Genomic DNA, 25,946 nt, shown 5'->3' on the forward strand with positions numbered 1-25,946 from the left:
AAGAGGAAAAGTCAGGTCCCCATTGAGGATGGTTTACCTTGTTGGTGTGGCCGATGGTCTTGCCTAGTAAACTTTGAGGAGAAGTTAGCCTTCCATTGCCCCTGGTGTTTCAGGGGCTGGCCTGCCCAAAGACAGCAAGGTGGATGAGTGCCCTCTCTGCAGTTCGTTCTGATTCAAAGACTCTATGATGCTATCAATCAGTTAGAATGTGCAAGGTTGCCTAGATACCTCGGGGTTCTTTTTCTGGTAAGAGCCCTGAGCTGGGTGAGCTCCTCAAACCTGCCAAACACGTGGTGAGGGTCCAGGTGTGGGACAATGTGGTGGCCCAAGTGCCTGCATCTCTGGGCGAGATCACCCATCCAGATGGGAGGGCAAAGGCAGAGACTCCCAGCAGAAGCAGGAGGAAAAGGGACTGGGGGCTGGGCATGTCTTACAGAGGAAATGGAGAACAAGGACAACAAGGTTTGGGGTTGATGAAGACAAAATCTGATAAGGTGGAACTTCCCAAAAGAAGTGTAACTTCAAAATACAAAAAAATAAATTCAATAAATCCATACAGCATCTCCCCAGAGAGGTATAACCTTAAAATACCAAAAAAAAAAAAAAAATCATTTTGGTAAATCTAGGCCCCACCCACAGCAGTATCTCTCTACATGTTTACCGAATGTATGAAAAAATTTCCTAGGGAACCTCAGCTCCCTCATCTGGCCCCAGCCCCAGCTGGCCTCTCTCTTACCATCCTTCAGCCTCCTCCAGTCTGTCTGTCTGAACATCCTGCTTCAACAAATGGTGACAATTATCACTAGGAATTAAGTACATAAATCAAAATAAAATCAACCTGGATGATCTGGGATATTATTCTCTTCAGTCTGTAGCCCATGATAATGGCCTCTACTTTTTCCAAAGAAAATTTCTTGGAACACTTCATTTTTCAATCATGCCTCCATCTAGTAATTGTTTAATAAGAACAGCATCGTCCTGGGTTCACTGGAGCAATCCAAAAATGTATTTCACAAAGAGCTTTCAATCTACTAGGCTGGATGAGAACCACATACAGGTAACTCTGTGATGAGGTAGGAAGTCACAGGTGGTTTGGATTAATGAGCAGGGGGGAGATCAAGAAAAAGCGAGGACATCCAGCGGGGAAATGGTCAGGGACAGGCCAACTCCACTTAGTTCTGGAGGGTAGAATGCAGGCTAATGGGGCGGGTGGGGAGGGCTGAATTCCAGCGAAGTAGAAGTCAGCTTGGAAGTCAAAAGGACCTCCAGTCAACTTTAGCTGTTCAAAGCAAGAGCTGTGGTAAATGCCCAGTTATGGGAAGTATTCGTGCAAATGAGGTTTGGATCAACTGTCAAAGGTAGTAGAGCAGATATCCATTTATTTCCCCCTGTCGGGAAGATGTTTGGGCTGGAGGTGCTCGCAGCAACTTCGGTGTCCCTTAGTTCACCAGCAGAGAATGAAGTTAGCAAGCGAGCCTCCCAAATGAAATACTGATACCTCATGCAAAGATTCTTAGGAAATCAAATATTTTTTATTTGTTTACTGGATTTCATATACCTAACAGTCCTTAAAACAACTATCCACAGTAGCAACACACACCACATGTAAAATGAAAACAGGTGCCCCAAATGGCACCCCTCCCCATCACACACGCAATATTGAGAAACAAAATCCTACAGGTGCTGGCATAACTCACTTTAAGCACGAAAAGATTCCTGCAGGGCTGCCTGGCAACCAACCCTTCTTCATCCTGGGGCTTAAAACAACAAAAGTCTTTGTTCTCTTTCCACTCCATGACGAGTTAAGGACAAGTTAGATTAGATCTCCAGTTTATTACATAAGTCCCTACCCTTCTCAAATGTGCATCCACAAGCGAGGACCCAACCTACTACAAGCAACAGCAGAAGCATCCCAGTGGGGAGCTCGGCCAGCCAGGCCACGTGGGCAGATTGCATATATGTTTCCAAGTCCAACAGCCACAGGACCCAAAGCCACAGAGAACTAACAGCTCAGGCCTCAACTGAAAATTTGCTAAAAGGGGATCTCTCAGGCCCAAATGCTCTGGTTTTACAAGCTGGCCCATCTTTGGCCCAAATATGCCAGTCAGAAATGTCATTTAATGCCCCTGAAAACACCGAGTAACAAAATGCTAGGAGTACCCATGAACCCGGGGTTCTCTTTCAGCCATCCAGAATGGGAAGTCAGCTAGAAGCTTGCCTGTTGGTCCCTGACCAACTCATCTGCCGGAGGAAAGGCTGGTCAGCATCCAAGGCACATCGGGCCCAAGCCCGAGGGAGTTCCTAGTTCTCCTTCTGGGCCTGCTGTAACCTCTTGGCCACAGCAGTGATCAGAGCAGCTCCCTTTCCACTCCCATCTTCAGACAGCATGAGCATCACATCACATCGAGGAGCTAGCTCTTTCACAGTTTCCTGCAATATCCGAGAAAAGCTAGGAGAGAGAGAGAGAGAAACATCATCAGCACTTACATACGGGATCAACATATTTCTGAATGATTCCAATCTCGTTTGTTCCTTCCAGCTTGCTTCTCCAGGCTCTAGAACAGCTTCTTATACTGCTTGCTAAAGAGCTGTTTTAATTGTACCTTTTATTGAGCAATTACTAATGCCAGAGACTATTCTAGGTGTTTCAGATACAGAATATATATACAAAGTGTAATAAATAACAGTTTAAAAACAATTATTAGGGGGTGCCTGGGTGGCTCAGTCGGTGAAGCGTCTGACTCTTGATTTCGGCTCAGGTCATGGTCTCAGGGTCGTGAGATCAAGCCCTGCCTCAGGCTCTGCGCTCAGCACAGAGTCTGCTTGTCCCTCTCCCTCCCCCTCAGCTCCTCCGCCTGCTCTCTCTCTCAAATAAATAAATAAACAAATAGTTAAATAAATAAAATCTTTACCAAAAAAAGTAAAGAAATGATCACGTGGTTTTTGTCCCTTGGTCAAGTTTTAGTTCAAGAGAGAGCCTTGTAGGAACCACATAAGAAATAAGTGATTCTTATGGAACCAAAGTAATGAAAATATTCTTTGGCTAATTTTGCTAGAATGAGATCCTTCAACTCCACATTTCATAGTCTATATCACTTCATAAGCAATCCCAGCCCCAGGGACCAACTTAAATAAAGATGTTTATCCGGGGGCGCATTTGAGAGGAGGAAGTTCTGTTTCTACATCCATTTTTATTTCTATAATCCCACTTCTCTTACACCTATAATCTCAACACTAAGGATCAACTCTCTTTTGATAAGATTGTTCTATTTCCTTTAATTTTAAAATACGGATAAGCCTTCAAGCGTTAGGGCAGAGATGGGGGACAGAGGGACAGCAGTGTGAAGTGCTGGTTCCCGAGGAGTCCAAAACCCTGCCTTTCAGCACATTGACCTTGGTGGTTAGATTGGCCGTGGGACGCTTTCTGGTCAATAAGTTATGAATTAAGATTTTAAAAGTCCATATGATTCTAGAATAGTAGTTAACAGTTCACAGCAGACAGAAGAGTAGATCAGAAAACTCAGGTTTTTAAACAAGATTAATTTCCTTTGTCATTTTTCCATTAAATAAAACAAATGAGACAAATATTTAAAAAATTAAGTGATTCAAAGGGGAAAAACAAGCAAAGATGCCACTCTGTTATTTTGGATAATTAGTCATCATCATAGAAAGAGCTAACGATCCAGGATTACAGTTAAGAGTACGTTTGTGTATATGTTTCAATATGATCGGAAATTTTTATAAATTTGTTAATAGTTTTCCTCTCCACCAAAACAAAAATGTTAAATATTAAAAATAATAGCTTTCAAAAAAATAATAACAGCTTTAATGATTGACTTTTTTGTGATGTGCCATGCACTCTACAGACACTGTTTAACTTCATCCTCACGACTAACCTATGAGGTAGGTAAGATTTTTGTCATCATTTTACAGATTAAGAACTGAGGCTCAAAGAGGGTAAGAAACTGGCCCTAAGCCTCCCAGCTTCCAAGTGGTGGAGCCAGGATTCAAACTCACATTAATCCTTCTGTCCACTGACTCTGAGCTAAGAAAGTTATCACCAGCTCGTACTTGGCAAATGCTCTGTGCTGTGCACAATATTCAGTTCTCATCTCCCCCCCCCAAGTGAGGTCCCCTGGGAGTACTTAGTACTAATCACTTGTATTTGTTGAGCTCCGGACCTCAGTCCTTACTCAGCCCTACAAGGTAGAGATTATTACTGCCTCGAGGAGCATGGGGTTCAGAGAGGAGGGTGAAGATTCCCATATCCTAACCACTAGGAAAGCGAGCCAAGGGGGCTCACACATTGCCTGTCAGATGCAATGAGGTCCATATGGGGCCTCAGTGCCCTCCCGCCCCGCCTCTCTGGGGCACTCACTGCGGGTGCAGCTTGTACAGCGTGCCATCCACTCCCACGGTGATCTTCAGGTACTCCAGCCCCTGGTCTTCCCTCCTCTTCTCCACGACAGCAGCCAGGCCAGCGCCGCAGAGCTGGGCCGCCCGCCGGGACACAGCTCCGCACACCTCCTTCACCACAATGCTGTCCTCACATGTGCTGTCCAGGCCGAGCTGCTGCAGGATCCTCCTGACCTGGAGGAGGGCCAGCCGATCACTGTGGGCAAGCAGAGCAGGACGTCAGGACCTGCTTCCTGGGGCCCTGGAACCTGCTCCGCGTGGCTCACAGCCCCCTATCCCTAGATGCCCTAGGAGGAGGGAGGAAAAAATGATCCCAGCAGTGGCTGAGTTAGAGCAGAATGCCATAGAAGCTGGGACTCAAGGAAGCCTGTGACCACCACCACCACCCCCGGAAGTCCCACCATCTTTAAAAAATAAAGTGTGAGCACCTCTGGTGTCAGACATGTTCAAACCTGTTATCTCACTAGAAACTCTTATTAGATTAAGCAACCAACACATCGGGTGTGCATTTTCAGAAGAGGAATCTGAGGTTCAGAGTGCTAGAGACTTACCCACAGATAGTAGAGAGCAGGAGCTCAAGCACACGCCTTCTCACACCAAGTCTAACCTCCCCCACGGAGCATGCCAGCTCCTGCTAGTCTGGCCCTGTCCAATTGGAGGCCAACTTTCCTTCTATTTCTTTTTCTGATTTTCTGTTTTCTCTTCCCAACTAGACTACATGCTCTTTGAGGGTAAGACCGTATTCTCAATAATAATCAGCATAGGGCTGTGTACATTCAAAGGGCAAGTGAACAAATGAATAAACAATGTACAATCACCTTAGTGAACACTAACCTGTACAGGGGACCATAAACACAAGCACAGAAGCCCCCGCTGTAGGGACAGGCTGGCCTCGAGTCTAGACCCTGATTATCTCCCGGTGAACTTTCAGAGCTCTGACTTCCAAGCTGAACAATGTAAAATTGTATCCTTGACTGTCTCAGGGAATACTTTGGGAAGAAGACTGTAATCAAGAGAGAAAAACTGGGAAATAACCTGTCTGGCTGTACAGTGGATTCCGCAGCTAAATGGCGGTGCAGTCAGATTACAGGACCCTTTGTAGACCCTAGCAAAGAGCTTGCATGAGAATGTGTGATGCTATTGCAAATGTTCATGACATCTTAAGTGAAAAAACATAGATGACAAAATACTATGTGCCATATGATCTTTGTTTGTTTTTGTTTTTGAATATTTGTCTTTGCAGAGAAAAAAAAAATCAGAGCTGAAGGAAATCTATTTAGATGCTGGTAGGATTACCAGTAATTCTTACTTTCTTCCTTTTGCTTTTCATTTCTTTTCTTTTTAATTTAAGTAATCTCTAAACCCAGAGCGCCTGCTTGGCTCAGTCAGTTAAGTATCTGCCTTTGGCTCAGGTGATGATCTCAGGGTTCTGAGATCAAGCCCCCCATTGGGCTCCCTGCTCAGTAGGGAGTCTGCTTCTCCCTGTCTCTGCTCATGCTCTCTCTGTCTCTCTCAAATAAATAAATAAAATCTTAAAAAAAAAAAAAAGTAATCTCTACACCCAAAGTGGGGCTTGAACTCACAACCCTGAGATAAAGAGTCACATGCTCTTCTGACTGAGCCAGGCAGGTGCCCCTTCCTTTTGCTTATGAATGAGCAATATTTGTATATGATGAAAAAAAGTGGATTTATTTTTCCATAGGTAAAATAATAAAACCTGAAATTCCTTCCACAGTCTAGCCCGTCACAGTTTACCTAGTTCTTTCATGTACATTCCCCTACTCGGTCCTTGGGTCGATCATTGGGGTTAAGCAGTAGAGCATTTATCTTCTATAAGGAAAGAAATTGTCATCCAGAGAGGTAAAGCAACTTGTCTCAGGTCGCACAGCACAAGCAATCTTAAACTCAGGCTCAGAGACTATAGTAAGCCCAGTACCCACCCACCCCCCCAAGATTCCCTGTTGCATCCATTGGACAATGTGCTTTGAAATGGGCCACAGTCAGCATAGCACCTACTATTCCCAACTGGCATGACATTGGATATGATTTTCTTTTTATTCCATGAAGTTTCAAAATAAATAAAATACATAGAAACAGGAAATCAAAGCATCTAAAGCAGACACCTTTTGTGCAGCAGAAGTGAGTATTTCTGGAGGCACATACGTCCTGCTAACTTACTCTTGTCCAAGAACATCTTCCTTTGTATTCAGGCAAAAAAAAAAAAAAAAAAAGGCAGGGCAAAGATAGTCCATCTGCTTATCTCTTGCATGTGAGAAAGAAACCATTTGCCCTCACAGCAAAAGAGGATCCCTCTGGTCATCAAAGATGATGACTTTTAACTTACACTTCTGAATCTAACGGGTTGAAGCCGGACAAAAAAAGGATGCTGGGTACTGCTGATCAACATTTCGAAAACACAAAATTGCTTCTGCTGCTACTGATTCTACCAGCGGCTCCTTAGACGGCAAGATCTGCTCTACAACAGTCCATCTGATTTCTCTTAGTAAGTACACTGCTTTCACTTTTCTCCCAAAGTGATTTTTGGCTGCAGACATCTGGCCTTAAAGACCAGTAAAATGAACTGAATGAATGCAGACTGACAGAAATTCCAAAGATAAAACGTCTGGTAAGAACCAGTGCTGGTAGGAAAAGCAGTGAAACCGACATGTTTGTACGTCACTGGTGGTGGTGGAAATCGGAACTCTATTTTGAAAAGTGTGTCCATAGAGAAATACTTCTTTTAACCAAATGCTTCTACTCCTAAGGAAATAATTTGTGAGATGCAAATGATAACACAAAAAGAATAATTATGGTGTTACACAGAATTGTGGAAATCCATAAATTACAAGATAGACATCTTATACTAAAGGGAAAGTTTAGTAAATTACAGTATAGCAATATAATGTAATATTATGCAGCCATTTTAAATGATAATTACACCAAAGAGTTGAGATGGGGAAGTTTCTCTTTCTAGAAGGATTCCAGCTAGAAAATGCAGGAGTGTTAGCATTAAGTTGCCATCATTTTACAAACACAGATCTAGGCAATGAGCATCAGTGACTGCTAACATCATAAAAGACAGACAGATAATTCAATGCCACCTATAAAATATTCTTGTCCAAAATTCAATACTGAATCTAACCAGGCATCTGGGTCTTCCTGTGAGTTTGCAAGAAATACAAGGGAGAAGAAAAGGCTAAATGCTGTAATCAGCAAAATCTGGAATATAGGAAACTTCTAGGATACAATGACAGTTTCTTCATCAAATATATCCCAAGCGGAAACAAGAGGAGAAGTCTGTACATTAAAAGAGATTTTTAAAAGACATATCAACCAACTGCACTGTATGGACCTTGTTTGGATATGGATGCAAACAAATGAACTGTAAAAACCCTTATTTTTAGGCAATTTGGAAAATAGAAGCACTGGCATGATATTTTGAGATTAAGGTTTATCATTAGCTATTTGAGGTATGATGATAGTAACATGGTTATGTTTTTTTTTATTACTTGTTTTTAAGGATTTTTTGTTTTGTTTTGTTTTGTTTCAAATTCTAATTTAAATTCTAGTTAGTTAACATATAATATTGGTTTCAGGAGTGGGAAGTTATGGTTTTTTTAAAGAACTAATATTTTAGAAATACATTTTAAAATATTTATAGATAAACTGACATAAAAATGTGAGATTTGTTTCAAACCAATCCAGTTTGGGGGTGGGAAAAGCAGGAGTATATTAACAGACCAAGTTCGGCCGTGAGTTGATCATTGTTGAAGGTGGTACTGCAAACATTAGATTCATTTTACCATTCCCTCTACTCTTATATATGTTAAAAATTTTCATAATAAAATAGATAATAAAATAGAAACCGGAATTATAACTGAAAATTGTCATGTACAAACACTAAGTAAATAATATATAGAATGATGTGTGGTATGATTGCAATTATGAAAATATGTTTACACACATTTAAAAACTTGAAAGGGAATATGCAAAAATCAAAACAGTTATATTTAGTCATGAGCATATGGGTGAGTTTTTAAAAGAGTTTTCTTTCATATTGTGGACACATCATCTTTTCAGAAAGAAAAGAGGATCGTTTTTTAGCCAAAGCTAACTCCCGTGTACCAGTTTAGGAAGCTCAGGGCTCAGGCATGCAGCGGGCCTTCAGCTGTGTGCTATGGTCCCTGAGGCAGCTAGGGAGACAGAGCAGCTCTAGGAGGAAACCCGCTGCCCAGCCAGGCTCTTACTATTTTTATTTTTAAATCTCAAGTCTGTTGGACCCCAGCATGAGAGCAGCACCTCCCAGTCAGGCCTCTCACATCGAGCAGGTGAACTCGATCCCACATCACCTTTCAATCTGGGACAGGAACTTGGTTTCAAAGATGCCCCTGGTCCGGAGACGCTCTGAAATCTGCCCACGGAAAAGGAGACCCTGCTTGGTCAGGTCAATCAGGATCTGCCGCACAATCTCCCCCAGGTACATCCCACTGGTCATTTTCTCATATCTGTTTGGAGAATAGGGATAAGGTTGGCACAAGCAGGAAAATCAGCACTGGTGAGCGGTTCACGAAAGGACCACGGGTCTGGCTATAGAAGGTATACCGCTGGCATCCAACAACTGCCGGGTTTGGAGTGGTTCGGAGTGGGCAGTAGGCCCAGAGAAATGCAATGCTGAAGTCTGCACGGTGTGGGGCAGCCAGTCTTTGGAGCCCTGTTGACCGGCAAGAAGCCAGGTCCCCGCAATGCCCCATGCTGGCTGCATGAGCAAACACTGTGAGCCATCATCTATCAAACAGAGAGCAAAAGCCTGATCCCACAAGAGTGCTGGGAGGCCAGCATCTGGTACACAGCAGGCACTGAGCAAAAGCGAGTCCCTTTGCAGGTCCCAAAGCCAGTTCTCCTTGGCTTTGTATTATAAATCTGGTTTACTAGATTCCCCTTGACTTTATATTTGAAGAAATCTGTTCCATTAGGCATTCTGCTCCATGAAATAATATACCTGAACTGCACGTACCAGGGGTTCTTTAAACATGCTGGAAGGGAGCGAAGCCACCCTTTCTATCAGGCTGTGAGCTCCGTGAGGGAAGGAGCAAGAGGAAAAGGGACTTTGTAACCAGCAGGCACCGAGCAGGCACTGTGCATGGGCACGTGTGACAGTGTTACTCCCAGGGATGAGGAGCTGGACCGCCCCTGCCTGCGGGGTCGAGTGGCAAGCTGTGCCTGAGACTTGAGTGCTGGACCTGTTTCGCTTCACTGCTCAGGACCTCAGCCGTCTAAGGAACCAACACTCACACAAATAATGGTGACAGTGAAGCAAATTCAAATGTGTTGCCCCCTTCCGTGCTCACTCTAAAAATGTGAGCCTCCAGTGGATTCAGGCACAAAACTAAGTCAGCAGACACTTGCCCCTTGAGAAGAGCACGATGCCTGAATGCCTCAACTTGGGATTCAGAGATAAGGCCCCTTCTTTTTGGAACAACCCCTGGTTCAGCTGGGCTTCCCACAACTCATCGTCCTCCCAACTATGGAGACGAGTGCAAAAGGAAGACCGAGGACCACTGAGGCTGGTCCTGGCCATGCCCAGAATCTTCCTGTATAGGGTTCTCACTTCCATGGCTACCAAGGCATCCATGGCCCACATATCTCATTACATTTCGTATCTGTTCAACTTCTCCACTGGGATATCATCATCATGATAAATCTATATTTTCTTCTTATTTTATATACTAAGGCACTGAGTTTCATTGTGACAAAGACCATATGGCCTGATAGTAAAACATTTACAATCTGGGCCTTTACAGAAAAAGTTTGCCAACACCTGCTGTCGTGGATAGGTCTGGGTTAATTATCAATTCCTAGCGTGCTACCTCTAACCCGGCCTACCCCTTTCTCTTTGACTCAAGAAGCTAGATGAGAACACAAGTGAAAATGGACTCGATTTTTTTTTTAAAGAATCATTCATTGGTTTCAGTATTTTTAGTATGGCTAGTAATTAGGATCTACCTTCTCAGTGGCTGTGACCCGTGGTGGGACATGACACCATGATTGAAAACCAGTACTCCCACCTGCCACCTGCTGCCACTTCCCTACCCCCAGAACAACAGAGGCCACCGACCTGGTAGCCAGCCCTTGAAAGGCTGAGGATGTTGACCTCTAAACCATATCTACTAGAAGCCAATAAAAATACAAAGCTATAGCAGCTATGATATGAATATAGTACCCCCCCCAATCTGATAAAGTTATACACTGCACAACCTACATAAATATACATATCCGCCCTCCTCACCTCTGTTTGCCAGGGTTCAAGGACCCCTCATCCACCTTCTTGTCATATTGGGTCCGGATGTCGTCTATGCAGCCATTATCTCCAAATCCTCCCCATTCTGTGTTAATGCACATCTTCCCTTCGTCCCCTTCCACCAGCTCAATGTTCCTCATCTCCTCCATGTAGCACATGTTGCTGCCTGTTCCTAAAAGGAATCATGAAGAGATTTTAGTCTTCAAAAGACATCACCAGGTCCTAAGGACGCAGAGGAGGGCAATGGAGAGGAATTTAGGCTTGGAGTCAGATATGACTGGGTGTGAATTCCAGCTTTATACTCATAACTAGGGGACCACAGACAAGTATCTCATCTTTCAGAGGTCCAATTTCTTCATCTGTAGAAAGGTTTCTTCACCTGCCTTATAGGTTTGTTATAAAGAAAACAAGGACTGGGGCGCCTGGGTGGCTCAGTTGTTAAGCGTCTGCCTTCAGCTCAGGTCATGATCCCAGGGTCCTGGGATCGAGCCCCACATCGGGCTCCCCGCTCAGCGGGAAGCCTGCTTCTCCCTCTCCCACTCCCCCTGCTGGTGTTTCCTCTCTCGCTGTGTCTCTCTTTGTCCAATAAATAAATAAAATCTTCAAAAAAAACCCCAAAAAACAAAAACCAATGAGATGTTTCCACCACACAGTAAGTGGTACCTGGGAGAACACCATCCTACCCTCCTCCTCACCACCATCGCGTTGCACCATCATCGCATCACGTCCTCATCTTTATCATTACTGTTAAGCTATAGGCACACAAAATGGGCTCCCAAGCAGTCACAGTTAGCGGCCAGAGCTAGAAGGGACCATGAGGAATTATCTAGTCTTGGAGAGATAAACATCAGCGTCTGTAGGCCACCTTTTTTCTCCTTTGCCCCTGACCTGGTCTCAGGACTATTCTCAGTGCAACAGCCCAGGCAACTATTACATGCAGTCAAATAAGTCTCACCCCTTTGCCCTCCTAATTCTAGCCTGACCCCTCCCGCAGACACGGAAACTCAAGTCCAGGCAGAGTAAGTAACCTGCCCGTCGTCACCAAGCAGGTAAGAGTCACAGTGAGATGAAACCTCTTAGCTGGCATTGAGGTATCTCACTCTACCCCCATCTCCTTGTTCTACCCACTGCCCACCTTCGGGAAGCCCAGACAGCCAACTGGAACAATTTTCCCAGATTCTGTCATTATTGACCTGTGCCTGTCACTTGGAATGCTCATCATCTCCATCTTCACCTGTTCAAATCCTACCCATCCCCTCGCCAATCAGAGAGCCCCCTGAAATCCACCCCTTGCCCTTAATCACTGCCAGAATTCTCCCAAAGGCCCGTTAAGTGCCTACATCATGCGTCAGGCCACTCCCTTCCCATCTAGGTTTCTTGCCAACTCTCCCCCATGCTGCGCACCCACAGCCAGACAAGGCCAGGTAACAGAGGAGGTGTTCATCGGAGCTGCATGGAAATCAGCCCCAAGCCAACAGTGGTCTCTCTCCACCCCAGATAATCTGCCCCAAGGCCCTAATTTGGAAAGCCCCTCCTTCTATGTCATTCTCCTTCCTCAACAAAAGGACAACGTTGGCTTAGGACCCTTAAAGAGAAAGATATGAAGTAAAGTTTTAGAAACTAGGAGACCTGGAATCCTAATCGTAACTTCACCTCTGCCTTGGACCAAGCTGGCTTTGGAGCCTCTGTGTAATGGCACAATGCTCCACCCACCCCCACCTCCACCGCCAGCCCCACACTATGTGAAAAGGAAACCACCAAAAGATCAGATGGGAGTAGGCTAATGGGACATGCCTGACCGCTTACCTGCAATCAGGCCAATCTCACAATTAGGATCTTCATGGCCGCAGGTCATCATGGTCCCCACTGTGTCATTCACAACTGCAACTATGTCCAGGTCGAACTCCTGCAAAGGAAGCAGCCATCCTGTAAGTAGGATGTGCAAGCCAAACAGGCTCAGGAGGGGCATATCAGCCCAAGGGGGGCAGAGACCAGAGGCACAGGGCTGGACACGGGATGGCAGAGCAAAGGGGCCTCGGAGAAGGCGCAAGGTCAGGCATGAGCTTCAACACCATAACATACATTTCTCCTCTTGATGGCTTCCCTGAGCATGTCCACCATGTCTTCCCCTTCACAATCCGTGGCCTTGAAGCCTTTGGTCCACTCAATGAGCGTTCCCTGAAAGAAAGAAGGAGAAATTCATCTGAGCAATAGTTTGCTGGGTGGGGCCACTACCCAGCCTCAACATCAAAGAGAGGCAAAGGGCTGCGGTCGGCTGCTAGCCACACGCACGTGCTTCCGACTGCTCCCCCTCCGCAGCCCCAGCACCAGGCCCAGAGGCGCCACGGAGCATGCTGCCCAGACAAGGTCTGTTGCTGAAGAATAACTACAGCAATTCACCTTCCTCAAGGCCCCGCTCGCATTCCCCGGCCATGACGGCCCAGAGCAAAGGCCTGGATCCTAGTGGTTCTATGTCTAATTCAGCCAAGGACAGATTAAGACGTGACTGACCATAAAAGCTACAACATGTCCATCAAAGCATGGGTCCACAGTGAAAAACTAGAGGCAGCCTATCGTTCCAAGGATAGAGAGCTATTATCTGGTGCGTCGATACAGGAAATGTTAAACAGTCATAAAAGATCAGGCTGTCAGAGAACACTGAATGTTAGAGAAAGATGTTCACCGTGCACTATAAAGTGAACACACATGAAACACAGATACTATTCTTTTAAAAACATACAGACACACACGCACACACACACACACTCATATCTAGAAAAAGGTGTGCAACAATGCCTACAACAGGAAGTTGACAGGGGTTCTCTCTGGGTGCAAGATTATGGGTGCCTTTTAGTCTTTCCTTTTTTGTGTGTCCATATTTTCTAGTTTTCTCAAAGTTCTCATGTATAATTTTTGTAATACCAAGAAAAAGTATTTTTCATTTTTAAAAGAAAGCCCAAGACGACACTCTCAGCTGGAGACAGGAGTTAGTCTAGCCTCAGACTCCAAAGCCTAGAACTGGGGGTGGGGTGAGGGCAGGTCAAGCTGGGGCATCTAGGCCAGGAGAGCTCCTGGGGTAGGAGAGGGGGCTAGCAGCTCCGAGGGCAGTGCCCCCACCCCCATGGGCTAGATGGTCATCTCACCCTGGGGCCCTCCGCCCTGGTCTCCCTCCTTCTCTCCAGAGTCCTTGGGAAGTCCGGCTCCCTTGTTCCTTCCCTGGTGGACGTATGTAGAACATCAGAGATTCACCCCCAGTTGAAAATCTTTCATCTTAGTTGCAATTACACAAAAACAATATTTTTTAAAACTCTTTCCTTTTTCTCCCTAGTCATCAGTGGCTTTGTTCCAGCTGTCCATTTGTCTCCCCCTCTCTCTTGCTGTGTATCCATGAACCTGTCAGAACTCCTGGGAAAGGCCTGGAGACCCGGTGTCCTAGGTCAGGAGGAGCGGCTGTGTCTGGGAGCTCACTGATCATTCAGGACTGTGGACAGCTGCATATGGCTGCCTTAATGATGTATTAATTTTTAATGGCAGCCGTCATACAGTAATATGTCGCCCTTGTAAAAAATTAAAGTGTTACTGATAAGGACGAAGTCCCCTTTAACTTCCCATCCCCCCAGTCTAAGAGGTAACCTCTACTATCAGGCTAATAGGACTCCCTCCAGACCTTTTTCTCGCCGTTTACTGGTATTTTAAAATAAATTCACACTGTGTGTGGACTACTGTGATTTGGTTTTCCCACTTAATAATGTATCTTCTAGACCTTTCTAGGTCAGTTAACACGGATCTGTCCCATGCCTTCACTGAGCGGAATATTCCTCAAATATAATTGCATAGGAATAAAAAATACTTATGAAATAAGTACCACTTTTATCCCCGTTTTTCAAATGAGGAAACAAAGGTCCAGGGAGGTTAAATAATTTGCCCACGGTCACATAGTCAGTAAGTGGAGAAGCCAAGATTCAATGTGCTTCCAGACCCATGCCCTTAACTATCGCGCTCACTCTGCTACCTCCCAGCCAGGTGGGTGATGTCCGTGAAGCACTTAGAACAGCACTACGCATGTGCCTGGTAAATGCAGGTCAAGTACTTAATTCCTTATGATTGCTATGCCAGAGTTTCTTTAGTCATCCTCCGCTGCCATGTGAGCGATTTCTCATGTTTCATTATTAAAAGGCGTGCTGCAGGGGTGCCTGGGGGGCTCAGTCGGTTAAGCGTCCGCCTTTGGCTCAGGTCATGATCTCAGGATCCTGGGATCAAGCCCTGCATGGGGCTCCCTGCTCAGCAGGGAGCCTGCTTCTCCCTCTCCCTGCACCCCCCGCTTGTGCTCTCTCTCTCGTACCCACCCTTCTCATAAATAAAATCTTTTTAAAAATTTTTTTTTAATTTTTAAAAAGGGGTGCTGTAGCGAACATCCCTGATCACTCCTTCTCGGCACATGTTTGAGAAACGGAGTCTTGAGAAATGGATCTTCTGGCTCTTAGCATTCTGGCATTTTCAATTTTAACAGAGTTAGCCATATGACCAGATAATTCAGACTTTTGAACCCTTCTCTCCCCATTCTCTGAATAATTAGGGTGGAAAGGAGCTGCTGGCATGTGTGTTTCCATGGTGTTCTCAGAGCCCTGAAGAGATCTGTTCCAGTTCTGATTTTGTACCAGCCCATCAGATGAGACCCACATGGCTCAACTGCAAAATGAAATGGGATAGAAGATAGGGTGTAATGCATACAATAAGAATATTATTTCTTGATTTGGGGGTTTTAATTATATATATGTAGGTGTACTATGTATTACAGCCAGAATGGTTCCAGGGCAGATTCTGGGTCCTTGTCTCCCCAAGGGCAAGGTGCAAGAGCCTGGGCCCTCAGGCCAGTGTCCTGGGTTGGAACCCTCCACCACTGTTTGTAGATGTGGCAACTTGGACAACTGACCTAACCTCTCTGCACGTCTGTTTCTCTTAACTACAACATGGTGATTAAAAATAGTGTGTATACATACAATGAGCTATTTCATAACAATGAAAATGGAACATAAGAAATAGAAAATATTAAGTGGTTCAAATGCTTGATTATGTTTCCCCAGCTGCCCTGAACCTGAGACCCTGTGAGATTCCTCTGGTGGAGGAGGGAAGCACGCCGGGCCGTCTGGAAGTTCTGCTGGGCTGTCTTACCTTGTCGATGCTCGTCTGCCTGCAGGGAAATGAGAACGTGAAGCCCAAAGGCAGCTGGGCTCCCTTGAGGCCCATGTAGTCCAGGAAGTCAGCAATGCACTGCACGATGTGATCGAACAGCTGCAGGGCGAGAGTGGCAGTCATCCCAGGCCAGCAGCGGTACGGGGCAGCAGGCCAGCACCTCGGGGCACAGAACTCCACCCCCACCCCCGGCCTGTACCTCCTCGCCGGTGCCCTGCATGATCTCCAAGGGGATGGCAAAGATCTTGTTGTACATTCGCACCGACCTCCGTCCGCTTCTGATCTTTACCAGGAGGACCCGGAAGTTGGTTCCCCCCAGATCCAGGGCAAGGAACTTTCCTTTCTCTGTGGTGGAGAAAGTGGGAGCTGCATTCCACCAGCCCACACAGAGCAGGGGCTCACGTGGAGGCATTGAGAGAAGGAGGAGCCGCCAACACAGAGCGGACTCAGAGCCTTCTCCCTTGGGGCTTCCGAGCCAGAGGAGTGTGGCGTTCACCCAGCACAGCATCCCAGCACTGGACGGGCACTTTGGGCCTGTCTGAGGCCAGCCTGCTTTTCTTGGTATCTGGTAAAGACCACATATGATACTTAAGCTCAAGAAGCCTCTGAAGGTGAGTCCAAGTCAGTCTACACTGACTGTAGTAAACTCTGGAGGATGTTTCCATCCTGTCTCTATGGCCTACAGGAAGACATGATTCTTCCTGCCCTCTGCTCTTCCCATTTGTGGATTCCCACACTTGCTCCCAACTCATAAGAAGCCATGTCGAGCCCGACCCTCCGGTACAATCCAGGGCCACCCCAATGGTATCTCTCATTTCTCTGACATAACGGAGCATCAAAGTCTGTCCTGTATGACCTTTCACCTTGCCCTCTGCCTCTCTCAGTCTGTTGTGGGCACACCGGTCATTCTGCTCTTTCTGGAATTTGCCAAAGACATCACTCCCAGCCAGCTCTCTAACTCCTTCTCCTGCTCTATTTTTCTTCATAGCACCTGCTGCTACATGGCCTCATACGGCCTGTGTTTATTATCTGCCAGCCCAACAGAATGTAAGCCCCACAGGGTGGGGACCATTTTCCTCCCTGTGCTATCACCCTGCCTGCACCAGAGCCTGACATATTGTAGGTGCTTAATGAAACTTTGAAAAATGAAAGCAGGGGCGCCTGGGTGGCTCAGTCGGTTAAGCATCTGCCTTTGGCTCAGGTCATGATCATGGGGTCCTGGGATTGAGTCCCACATCGGGCTCCCTGCTCAGTGGAGAGTCTGTTTCTCCCTCTGCTCCTCACCCCGCTCTCGTGCCCTCCTCAAATAAATAAGATCTTTTAAAAAATTAAAATTAAAAAACGAAGGCAGAAGGTTGAAAGGGATAAAAGAATAAACACTTGAACAGTGTCTTTCACTGCTCTTCGTTTCTTTCCCACATAGACTCGAAGGATATTGGCTCTGGAAAAGATCTCTGCTGTTGAGAGAACCCCAAGTGCAGCTGTGTGACCTTAAGTATGTCTTCTGACCTCTCTGAGCCTCAGTTTTGGCAGCAATAAAATGGGAATCATTTTTGCTTTATGTAACATACAAAGTGGTTGTGAGGATGGGACGAAATTAAAGATTCCAAAACAAATTACAAGATATAAGGCATTTTACAAAGGTCGTTATTTCCAGGTGAGGCTCCTGAGGTTCAAAGAGGTGAAGTCACTTGTCTAAAGAACTGACCCCATTGCTTAGTGGCTCCTCTTGGCTGAGCACAGAGGGCCGGGAGAAGAATCAAGGGTCGGGAGAGTCAGGGGCAGAAAGCAATGAGAGCAGAGAGGAGAGAAGAGAGGCAGGGAAGCAGGCAGGAGACAAGCCAGACGGGTCCAAGTATCCAGATGGCAGCCCTGGGTGAGAACACCTGGGTCTTCTGTTTGCCAGCAGCGTGGGGTACGTGCCATGTTCTCAACTACGCAGACGCACACGTGTGACCTCACTTAGGTATTCTTCCATGGCAAACATCTGGGATCCACCAAGGCAAATAGATTCGGAAGGAGTACTGACCTTCTGCCCTACCCCCCTCCCTCCATTACAGACAGGAACCCAGGGTTTTTAAAACTAAAAACCTGGGGCGCCTGGGTGGCTCAGTCGGAGAAGCATCTGCCTTCAGCTCAGGTCATGATGCCAGGGTCCTGGGATCAAGCCCGGTATTGGGCTCCCTGCTCAGCAGGAAGTCTGCCTCTCCCTCTCCCCCCTCGCCCTCCCCCTGCTCATGCTCTCTCTCTCTCTCTTTCAAAGAAGTAAATAAAATCTTTAAAAAGCTAAAACTAAAAGCCTAACTGGATTTCAGGAGTTTCGGTGGGAGCTCCGCGCGCAGCCCACCTGTGCCATCTGGCATCCCGCAGACGTAGGTGGGCAGCATCTTGACTGTGGCTGTCAGGTGGGTGTCCTTTTTCAGCCCGTACTCGAACTCAACCCGCATCTTGCCCCGCACGTCCTCAAGCTGCTCTCGAGTCAGCTGGAACAGAGCCAGCACCTTGTCGATCTGCTTCCGCTGGGCCTGCACTCGGGAGGCCACCGCTGTCACCATGGCAGCCCCCTTGGTGCTGCCACTCTCCGACAAGAGGAAGCGGACGTCACAGTTCGGGACCAGTCTCCTCACCACTTTGTGCAGGCGTTTGGGGTATCTGAAGGCAGGGGCGATGGCAAAATATGCAATAGTCATAAAGGCCCAGGCCTGGCCAACGGGAACAGACACAGGTGTAGCGGTGGAATGGGGCTCCTGAGGAGCCTTGCTGGGCTGGGTTCGCCCCTTTAGTTGCCGGACGATGGGGGGCAGGGGGCTGACTGGGGGCGGGACTAGGGCAACTAGGGTAGAGGAAGGGACGCTTGGAGGCTCAAAGAAGTGGTTATTTTATCACTAATATTGCCATCAGGAGGGCATGTCCACACATAATGTATTGGCTGAGCGTCATCTGCGTCTGAAGGGTCCTGTCCCCGCTCTGCCTGACTCCCAACACCACTTCTCATTTCCCTGTGTTTTCCTACCAGTATCCTTCCTGTGAACTTGGCAACCTCTGCCCTTCGGATTTTTCCCCATCTGTAACTGAATGTATTTTACTTTCTAGTCTTAGCAGGTAGTCAATAGTAATAGACGGATAGCTGGATGGCTAGATGGACAGATGGATAAATACCTGGGTGGATGCCCTTCTAGTCAGGCAACTGGGTTTAGCAGACTATTTCCTTAAGCATGATCCTCCAAAATAACCCAGCCAGCTAGATGAATATGGTCTCTCTTTCCCCTGTGAGCTCAGCCCCGAGAGGAGATGGTTGGTTCCAGCCACACAGAGAAGCAGCAGCTGGGAGAGAATGCTGGGTCCCCGTTCCGGGGAGACTCGTCTGCGGGGGGTGTGGCCGCAGGCAGCACTCACTGAGGGTGTATCTTGTAGACCGTGCCGTCCATGCCCACCGTGGTGCGGAGCCGTGCCAGCTTCTTGTTCACCCGCAGGCGCGTCAGGATGGCTGCCAGGGCCGCTGCACACAGGTTGGCTGAACGGAAGGAGACGATGGTGCAGACGTGCTGGACCGCGATGCAGTCGGCCTCCGAAGGCTCCAGGCCCAGATCTGTCAGGATCTCTCTTGTATTGGCAAGGCCTTCCTTATACCTGGCCAGGGGACAGGCATGAGAGGACCACGTTTCCCCATCCCATGGACATCCCCTCAGAGAACCAGTTTTCCCACCTCTCAGGATTGTGAAAATAAATAAGCGGGCACATTGTGAAATAATAATGAAAACCATATCAACAATGACCATAGCAGCCACCATTAGTGAGCACTCACTATGTGCCAGGCACTTGTCTAAAGAGTGGACAGGCATAGAGAGGGTTACTTGGCCACAGTTACATAGCTAGTAAGAGCTAGGGTCAGGATTTGAGCTCAGGCGGTTAGATCACAGAACCCACCCTTTTAACCACCCTGTACTGGTCTGTCTTCCACAGACACTCAGGCCCTGCCATGCTCGCACCAACAGATGCTAGGAGTCAGATACCACTCCACTGAGTGCAGAATCTAAACTGATTACACAGCTCAGGGCAATGCCAGGGTTTCTAAGCCTGAGGAACAGGGCCCTGAGTGGACTGGAGCCAGCCACCTTCACCAGCCATCTCCCCATCTCAGGGACCTCTAGGTGAGGCCTCAAATCACCAAAGCCAAGCCCAGTCCCCAGCAGTACCAGGCAGAGAAGCCCCTTGCTACAGCAAGGGTTCTTAACTTAGATTCCATGTATGGGCTTTAATGGTCTAAGGATGCCCTAATATTGTAAACAAAATGGAATACAAATGTGCATGCTTGTGATAAAGGGTCCAGAACTTGAATTAGATCCTCAAAGGAATCTGGGACCCTAGAAAAGTTTTTAATCACCACTTTGGGGAGGAAGAAGGCAGCAAAATATAAGAAAGGAGTAGACCTCCAACCACAGACTTCCTGGCCAATGAAACTGACAAGAAGCCACGTCAGAGTCACAGTAGGCATTGCTAACCCACCCAAAGCCGGGCCCAGTTCTGAAGCTGTCCCGGGGAAGATCAGGATGGGTCTGGCCCCTTCCGCTGTGCCACTACCATGAGTATATCACGCCCTGGCTACCTGCCCTAACCCTCTGCGGACTCAAGGTGAAGGGCCCCGGCCAGCAGCTTACTTCTCCATGGCAGCCACGTGCCGTGTTTCAATCTTGCCCTTTGTGTGGAGAGCAGAGGACTTCTTGCCGCCAAACAGGAGACCTGCCTTGGCCATCTTCAGCAAGATGATCCTGACAAGTTCACCCAGGTACAGGCCACTGATCATCTTCTCAAACCTGCGATGTGGTGAACAGACCAGTAGCAGCTATGGTTATGGTTATGGTTATGGTTATGGTTATGGTTATGGTTATGGTTATGGTTATGTAGCACCCTTTCCCCATGCCCACGAGCCACGGCCCATGGTCAGGACCAGAGTAATGGAAGGACCACTCCATGGGTGACAGGGCCCCTCAGTCCCCATCCCAGCCTGGGGTCCCTTTGGGAGCTCACTTATCTCCTCTGGGCTGCACTCCCCTCACCCATAAAAAGAGAGAAGTACACTAGAGGAGATTTAAGATTCCTTCCTGCTCATGAATCCAAGAATCTATCACAAAGTGCCCCTCACCATGAGGGGACCATTCTCATATTAGGCATAAGGAATCTCGACCTCAGGGACTTCAGGTGATCCCAAGATCACCAACTATGGCATGACAAATCCAAATTTCAGATACTTCCAACACCTACACCGTGCTTCTGGCCAAGAGAGAAAGATGCTGTGTCTGGGAGATGGGCTTGAGACTTTCTACAGCCCCAGAGAGGTTCTGCAATAGTGTGGATGAAATATCCCACCATGCTACCTACACCTTGACTCTTGAATCCTGCATCCGACAAGCAATTACTAATTGTTAGTAAACAACTAAATATGATTTTTATTCTCCAAACATCATAAGGCACAAAACCAAGGACAACCTGTTTTCTAATCAACTTAATCTATTTCATTACAAAATGTCGTAGAACATTGCAGAAACAGAAGACAGTAAAAAGAAATCCAGGTTGGGTTTGGGGGAGTGAAATTCATTTTAAGTGAAATGCAGAGAGTGAGGGTGTTAAAGTCCAAAAAATGGTCCTACTTTCCGGGCCATGACTGCTCTGTGTCACCAGTGAAATGGGTGTGTGCCCGGGGGAGCAGGTATGTCCAAAGCAGAAATTTGCTTTCTGGGTTTGGAGTGCTAGTGTTTGAATGGTTCCTAGGAGGTACTTTAAATATATTTGCCAGAGCTTCTTGGAAAATTGGCCGGGACTAGCAAAATGCACGAGGAGCCTGGAACATCTTACTGGGCCGGAAAATAAGGAAGTACGTAAATAGTGATGGGAACACATCAAAAGGACACAGGGACCAGCTTGAAGGGGTTTCCACTGGCCAAATGTGAAAATATTTGAGCATCAAAATAGTGATAGGAAGAAATGATACCCCGTTAAATAAGAGAAAGAATCCACGCGTTCCTAGGAGAATAAACAGACATGGAGGAGAGGGGAAAGCCGTAGTTAACAGGAGAATCACAACGAATAAACACAGTGGATTTAGAAACTCTTCAATGGGTGCTCAAAACAAAGAGTGAAAGTTTTGGGAAGGGGGTATTTCCACAGTCTCGAAGTATCTCTTCACCAGATACGTATTCACGACCGAAGGAACAGTAACAACCTTCTGGGAGAGGAACCTGTCGCGCACCCCTCAGCCTAGTGATCTGAGGGAGCACCACAAGTAATGAACAAACGTCGAGGGCCTCCAGAAACGATGCACTGAGGGGGGCGCACGTCCCTTCTGTGAAAGTCCTGCCAAAAACGCACCCCTGAAGCTAATCATGAGGAAACATCGGACAACTGAGGGACATTCTGTGAAATAAACGGCTTGTATGCTTTAAGCTCATGAAAAACAAAGATACTACAGAGGGTTTCCAGGCTCAAAGAGGCTACAGAGAAAGGCCACAAGATGTTACGTGTGATCCTGAAATGGGCCTGGACCAGGACCATTCTTTTTTTCTTGTTTTATAAAGGACATTAATGGGGCAGCTAGTGAATTTTGAGTAAGGTCTGCAATCTAAATATTAGAACTGATTAAGTGTTAATTTCCTAATTTCGATAATTATACTTCGGTTCTGTGAGAGAATATTCTTGTTTGCAGATAATACGCTTGGAAGTATTTAGGAGTGAAGGGATATTATGTTCGCAACTTAGTCTCAAATGGTTCAGAGAAGTAATTGTATTCAGACATTTTATGTGTATGTGTACATATATGCATATACACAGAGACAGAACAGTAGTATTTAAGGAAGCTGGGTGAAGGGGAATTTTGTACCATTTTTATAACTTTTCTGTAAGCCCGAAATTATTTAAATTTTTTTAAATGCCTTTTCATTCGACAATCACTTCATGAGCTGCAGTAACGTGTAAGACACTGTGCCTAGAAAGGAAAGAAAAACCCGACGCGCGGCTCCGGGGGCTCAGCATGCAGGCGGAGCTGAGGCAGCCCCTCAGCAGTTACTCTCCTGGTGAGCAAGGGATGAGAGCCCAGAAAGACTCCCCAAGACCTGAGCTGGGAAGGCATCACATCAGGTGCTGTGATTAGGCCTCTGAGAAAGGGGGGGGGGGGGGGGGGGGCAGGGAGCCCTGGAAGCACAAACGAGGAGCTTGCCTGAGTCCTGCTCCCTTGGGCCGCACTGGTTTTGTTCTGTGGGTGCACCGAGGGGGCAGGACCCGAGTCACCTGGTTCCCAGCTGTACACACATGTACGCACTCCCCTGCCCCACACGTGCACGCTCCAGAAATATGGACTGAATTAGAATTGGGGTTATGACCCAGGGGAGATCACTCCATGTCCTTGCCTTCACTCTCACAGATGCCTGATGAAACTGAAACCCAAGCCTCGCCTCATGAACTCCTTGTAACTGGTCACAACTGGAAAGGCTCCCAGGTTCAAGGTGTACCTGAGTGACTGGGTAGTTACCAATGCCAACGCCCAGGTGACAGCACAAGGGCACTCACAGTTGCTTCCCGGGGTTGAGAGAGCCGAGGTCCAGCTCCCGGTCGAACTCGGTGCGGATGTCTTCCAGAGCCCCGTCGTCGCCGAAGGCCCCCCACTCCGTGTTGACGCACATCCTCCCCTCATCGCCCTCCACCAGGTCAATGTTGCTCATGTCCTCCATGTAACACGCGTTGGTGCCGGTGCCTGCGTGAGGGATCAGAGCGGATACGCAAAGACCGAAAGGCTCCCAGCTGGGCAAAGACACAGAGAACTCTTAACCGCCTGAGAGCCCTCTGAACGCTCCACAAAGTGCTTTTGATCCACTTCCCGGGCCCGGTTCTCACTGAGGGAAGCAGCTGTGGTGAGCCTGGGAGTTCATGAGGAATAAAGCTGACGTGTCAAGTCTACACTTCTCAGATGTTAATAGTTTGCTGTCATGAATGGGGTCGATTGTGAAGAAGTCCCCATGAATATGTATGAAAGCTGACAAAGCACATTTACAAAGAGGAGGATGAGTTAACCTAACCTTGTAAATTTAAAAAAAAAAAAAAAAAAAAAAAAAACAACCTACAGTAATTTTTCTAATCCTTTCCCTAAGCTACTTAGCCTCTTCTCTATTTGATACTAAAAATATTCTTTCCTCATGGCCTGCCACAAACTCTTCCGCGCAGAAGCCACATCCATATCTTTGACAGTGGTTAGCTATCCCATAAGAGAGCAACATTCCATTATTCAAACACAAAATCACTCCACGGAAAGGCCTCCAACACTAGAATATTGGGGAGGGGCTACAAAGGGGCAGTCTGTTTGGGACCCACCGGGAGGACGGAAACGTTCTACAGCTGGATTGGGGTGATGGTTAGGAAACTCTACATTTACCAAAAATCACTGGACTGTACACATTAAACGAGATAATTTTTATGGCTCAGAGCTGCTTAAAAATTATTTTTTTCAAGTATCTTCCCCTGTCTAATGCTCTGGTCTGAGGATTTTAAAGCCAACATGAGAAATAAGAAATGAGAGAAACAGAATGTAATGCAGTACCTAGAAAAGGCTTTTCGAGGAAAAGTGGACACAATTTAGGCGTGGCAGCCAATCTGCAGTCTACCAGACAGTCACTGAGACGCCGTGGACGGTGGCTAGAAGCCGTGGCTGGCAAACGCCCATCCCATTGCGAGCTGTGGGGCTCCAGAAACGGGAAGGCAGATCAAGCCCCTCAGGTGTAAAATCCTGCCCTTTAGGAAAGTCCAGCTGAGGAGACGGGTTGGAAACTACAAAAAAGCAATTCAGAAAACTCTCCCCAGTAGTGGTAAAGGAATGGGGACGTGATAGGATCTATTCAAGAGCAGCCAATAAATCTAATCCATTTGGCTTTATTGTCCCCAACACTGCCTTCTCACGGACGTCTCTGGCAGACCCCCTCCCAGCTCAGGTGTTAAGGACCATCCGCCAGACACCTCCTCGGTGCTGCGACATCCCTGGTCTGGGCCTCACCATGTCCTACCTGCACAGGGGAATGGCCTCTTGGCTGGTCACCTTGCTTCCATTCTTGCCCCATTCTAGCCAGTTCTCTTTATCTGACACAGCAGCCAAAATGAGCTTCTTAAAAATGCACACCCCGTTTATTCATTCCCCACCCAAAGTCCTCCAGTGCCTTCCTGCCTGCCTCCTCTTGGGATAGAAGCCGAAGATCTCACAGTCACGATGTCCTGTGTCCTCTGCAAACTACCCGGCCCTGTCCATGCTCTCTGGCCTGAAGAGCCCCCTCCTCTCCACCTCCAGTCACTTTGGTTCAGCCACCACTCAGCTTCTTAGGGTTTCTGGAGCATCCCAGACGCAATCACCCAAGAGGTCATAGGTCTCCTCTTTGCTTTGCCAGGGCCTCTCTTCCTCTCCATCTCCACTTTGCTCCCTCCTCCTCATCCCTGAGCTCCCTGCTCAAATGTCGCCCTCAAGAGAGACCTGCCATGATCACCCCACCACACTCACTCTGTCACCTCAGCCTGCTTCACTCTTGTCATCACACCAACCACGACCTGATATTACTTGTCTGGACCTTTCAGGCCTTTCACCCACCTCCCCCCTGAAAGCTGCACGAATACAGGAACCTCTAGGTATTCACTCCACTGCAAACCCAATGTAGAGCACAGGGCCTAGCACCCAAGAGGCACTCAGCAAACAGCTGTCGAATGAATGCATTAATTTTCCCTTTCCCTATGTTGTGTCTCATAAACAGAAAGTGCCAATACCCTCCCACAGAATGTGCTCAGTTTGCTAAAACTAAGCCCCAGACTAGCCCCTTTTCCCGACCTGGAAAATCAAGTCAAACTGAATTACCAATGATGACACCAACTTCACAGTAGGGATCATCATAGGCGCATGTCATCAGGGTCCCCACGGTGTCATTGACCAAGGCCAGGATGTCCACGTCTATGTCCTGATGGAACACAAGTCCCAGAGGGTGTCAGGGAGCGGGAAGGGGGCATCATCCCTTTGTCT

The 25,946-nt window shown here is 47.2% G+C and overlaps 1 protein-coding gene across 2 annotated transcripts in view; it reads right to left on the reverse strand.

Annotated features, from left to right (window-relative positions):
* Window positions 1–1,236: 1,236 nt before the first annotated feature.
* HKDC1 (hexokinase domain containing 1) overlaps window positions 1,237–25,946 on the reverse strand; it is a 38,539-nt gene continuing 13,829 nt past the window's right edge. For both annotated transcript variants that reach the window (XM_040624745.1, XM_008695968.1), the window contains 13 exons: window positions 25,785–25,884; window positions 23,468–23,651; window positions 20,566–20,721; window positions 19,304–19,537; window positions 18,255–18,559; window positions 16,107–16,252; window positions 15,887–16,006; window positions 12,797–12,892; window positions 12,521–12,620; window positions 10,703–10,886; window positions 8,766–8,921; window positions 4,379–4,612; window positions 1,237–2,449 (listed from right to left, as the gene is read on the reverse strand). In XM_040624745.1, the coding sequence (XP_040480679.1) occupies window positions 2,302–2,449; window positions 4,379–4,612; window positions 8,766–8,921; window positions 10,703–10,886; window positions 12,521–12,620; window positions 12,797–12,892; window positions 15,887–16,006; window positions 16,107–16,252; window positions 18,255–18,559; window positions 19,304–19,537; window positions 20,566–20,721; window positions 23,468–23,651; window positions 25,785–25,884 (2,163 nt within the window). In that variant the 3' untranslated portion in view covers window positions 1,237–2,301. The remainder of the gene's footprint in view (window positions 2,450–4,378; window positions 4,613–8,765; window positions 8,922–10,702; window positions 10,887–12,520; window positions 12,621–12,796; window positions 12,893–15,886; window positions 16,007–16,106; window positions 16,253–18,254; window positions 18,560–19,303; window positions 19,538–20,565; window positions 20,722–23,467; window positions 23,652–25,784; window positions 25,885–25,946) is intronic.

The sequence above is a fragment of the Ursus maritimus genome, unplaced genomic scaffold (genome assembly GCF_017311325.1).
Source record: "Ursus maritimus isolate PB19 unplaced genomic scaffold, ASM1731132v1 scaffold_7, whole genome shotgun sequence".
In the NCBI taxonomy this organism is placed as follows: domain Eukaryota; kingdom Metazoa; phylum Chordata; class Mammalia; order Carnivora; family Ursidae; genus Ursus; species Ursus maritimus.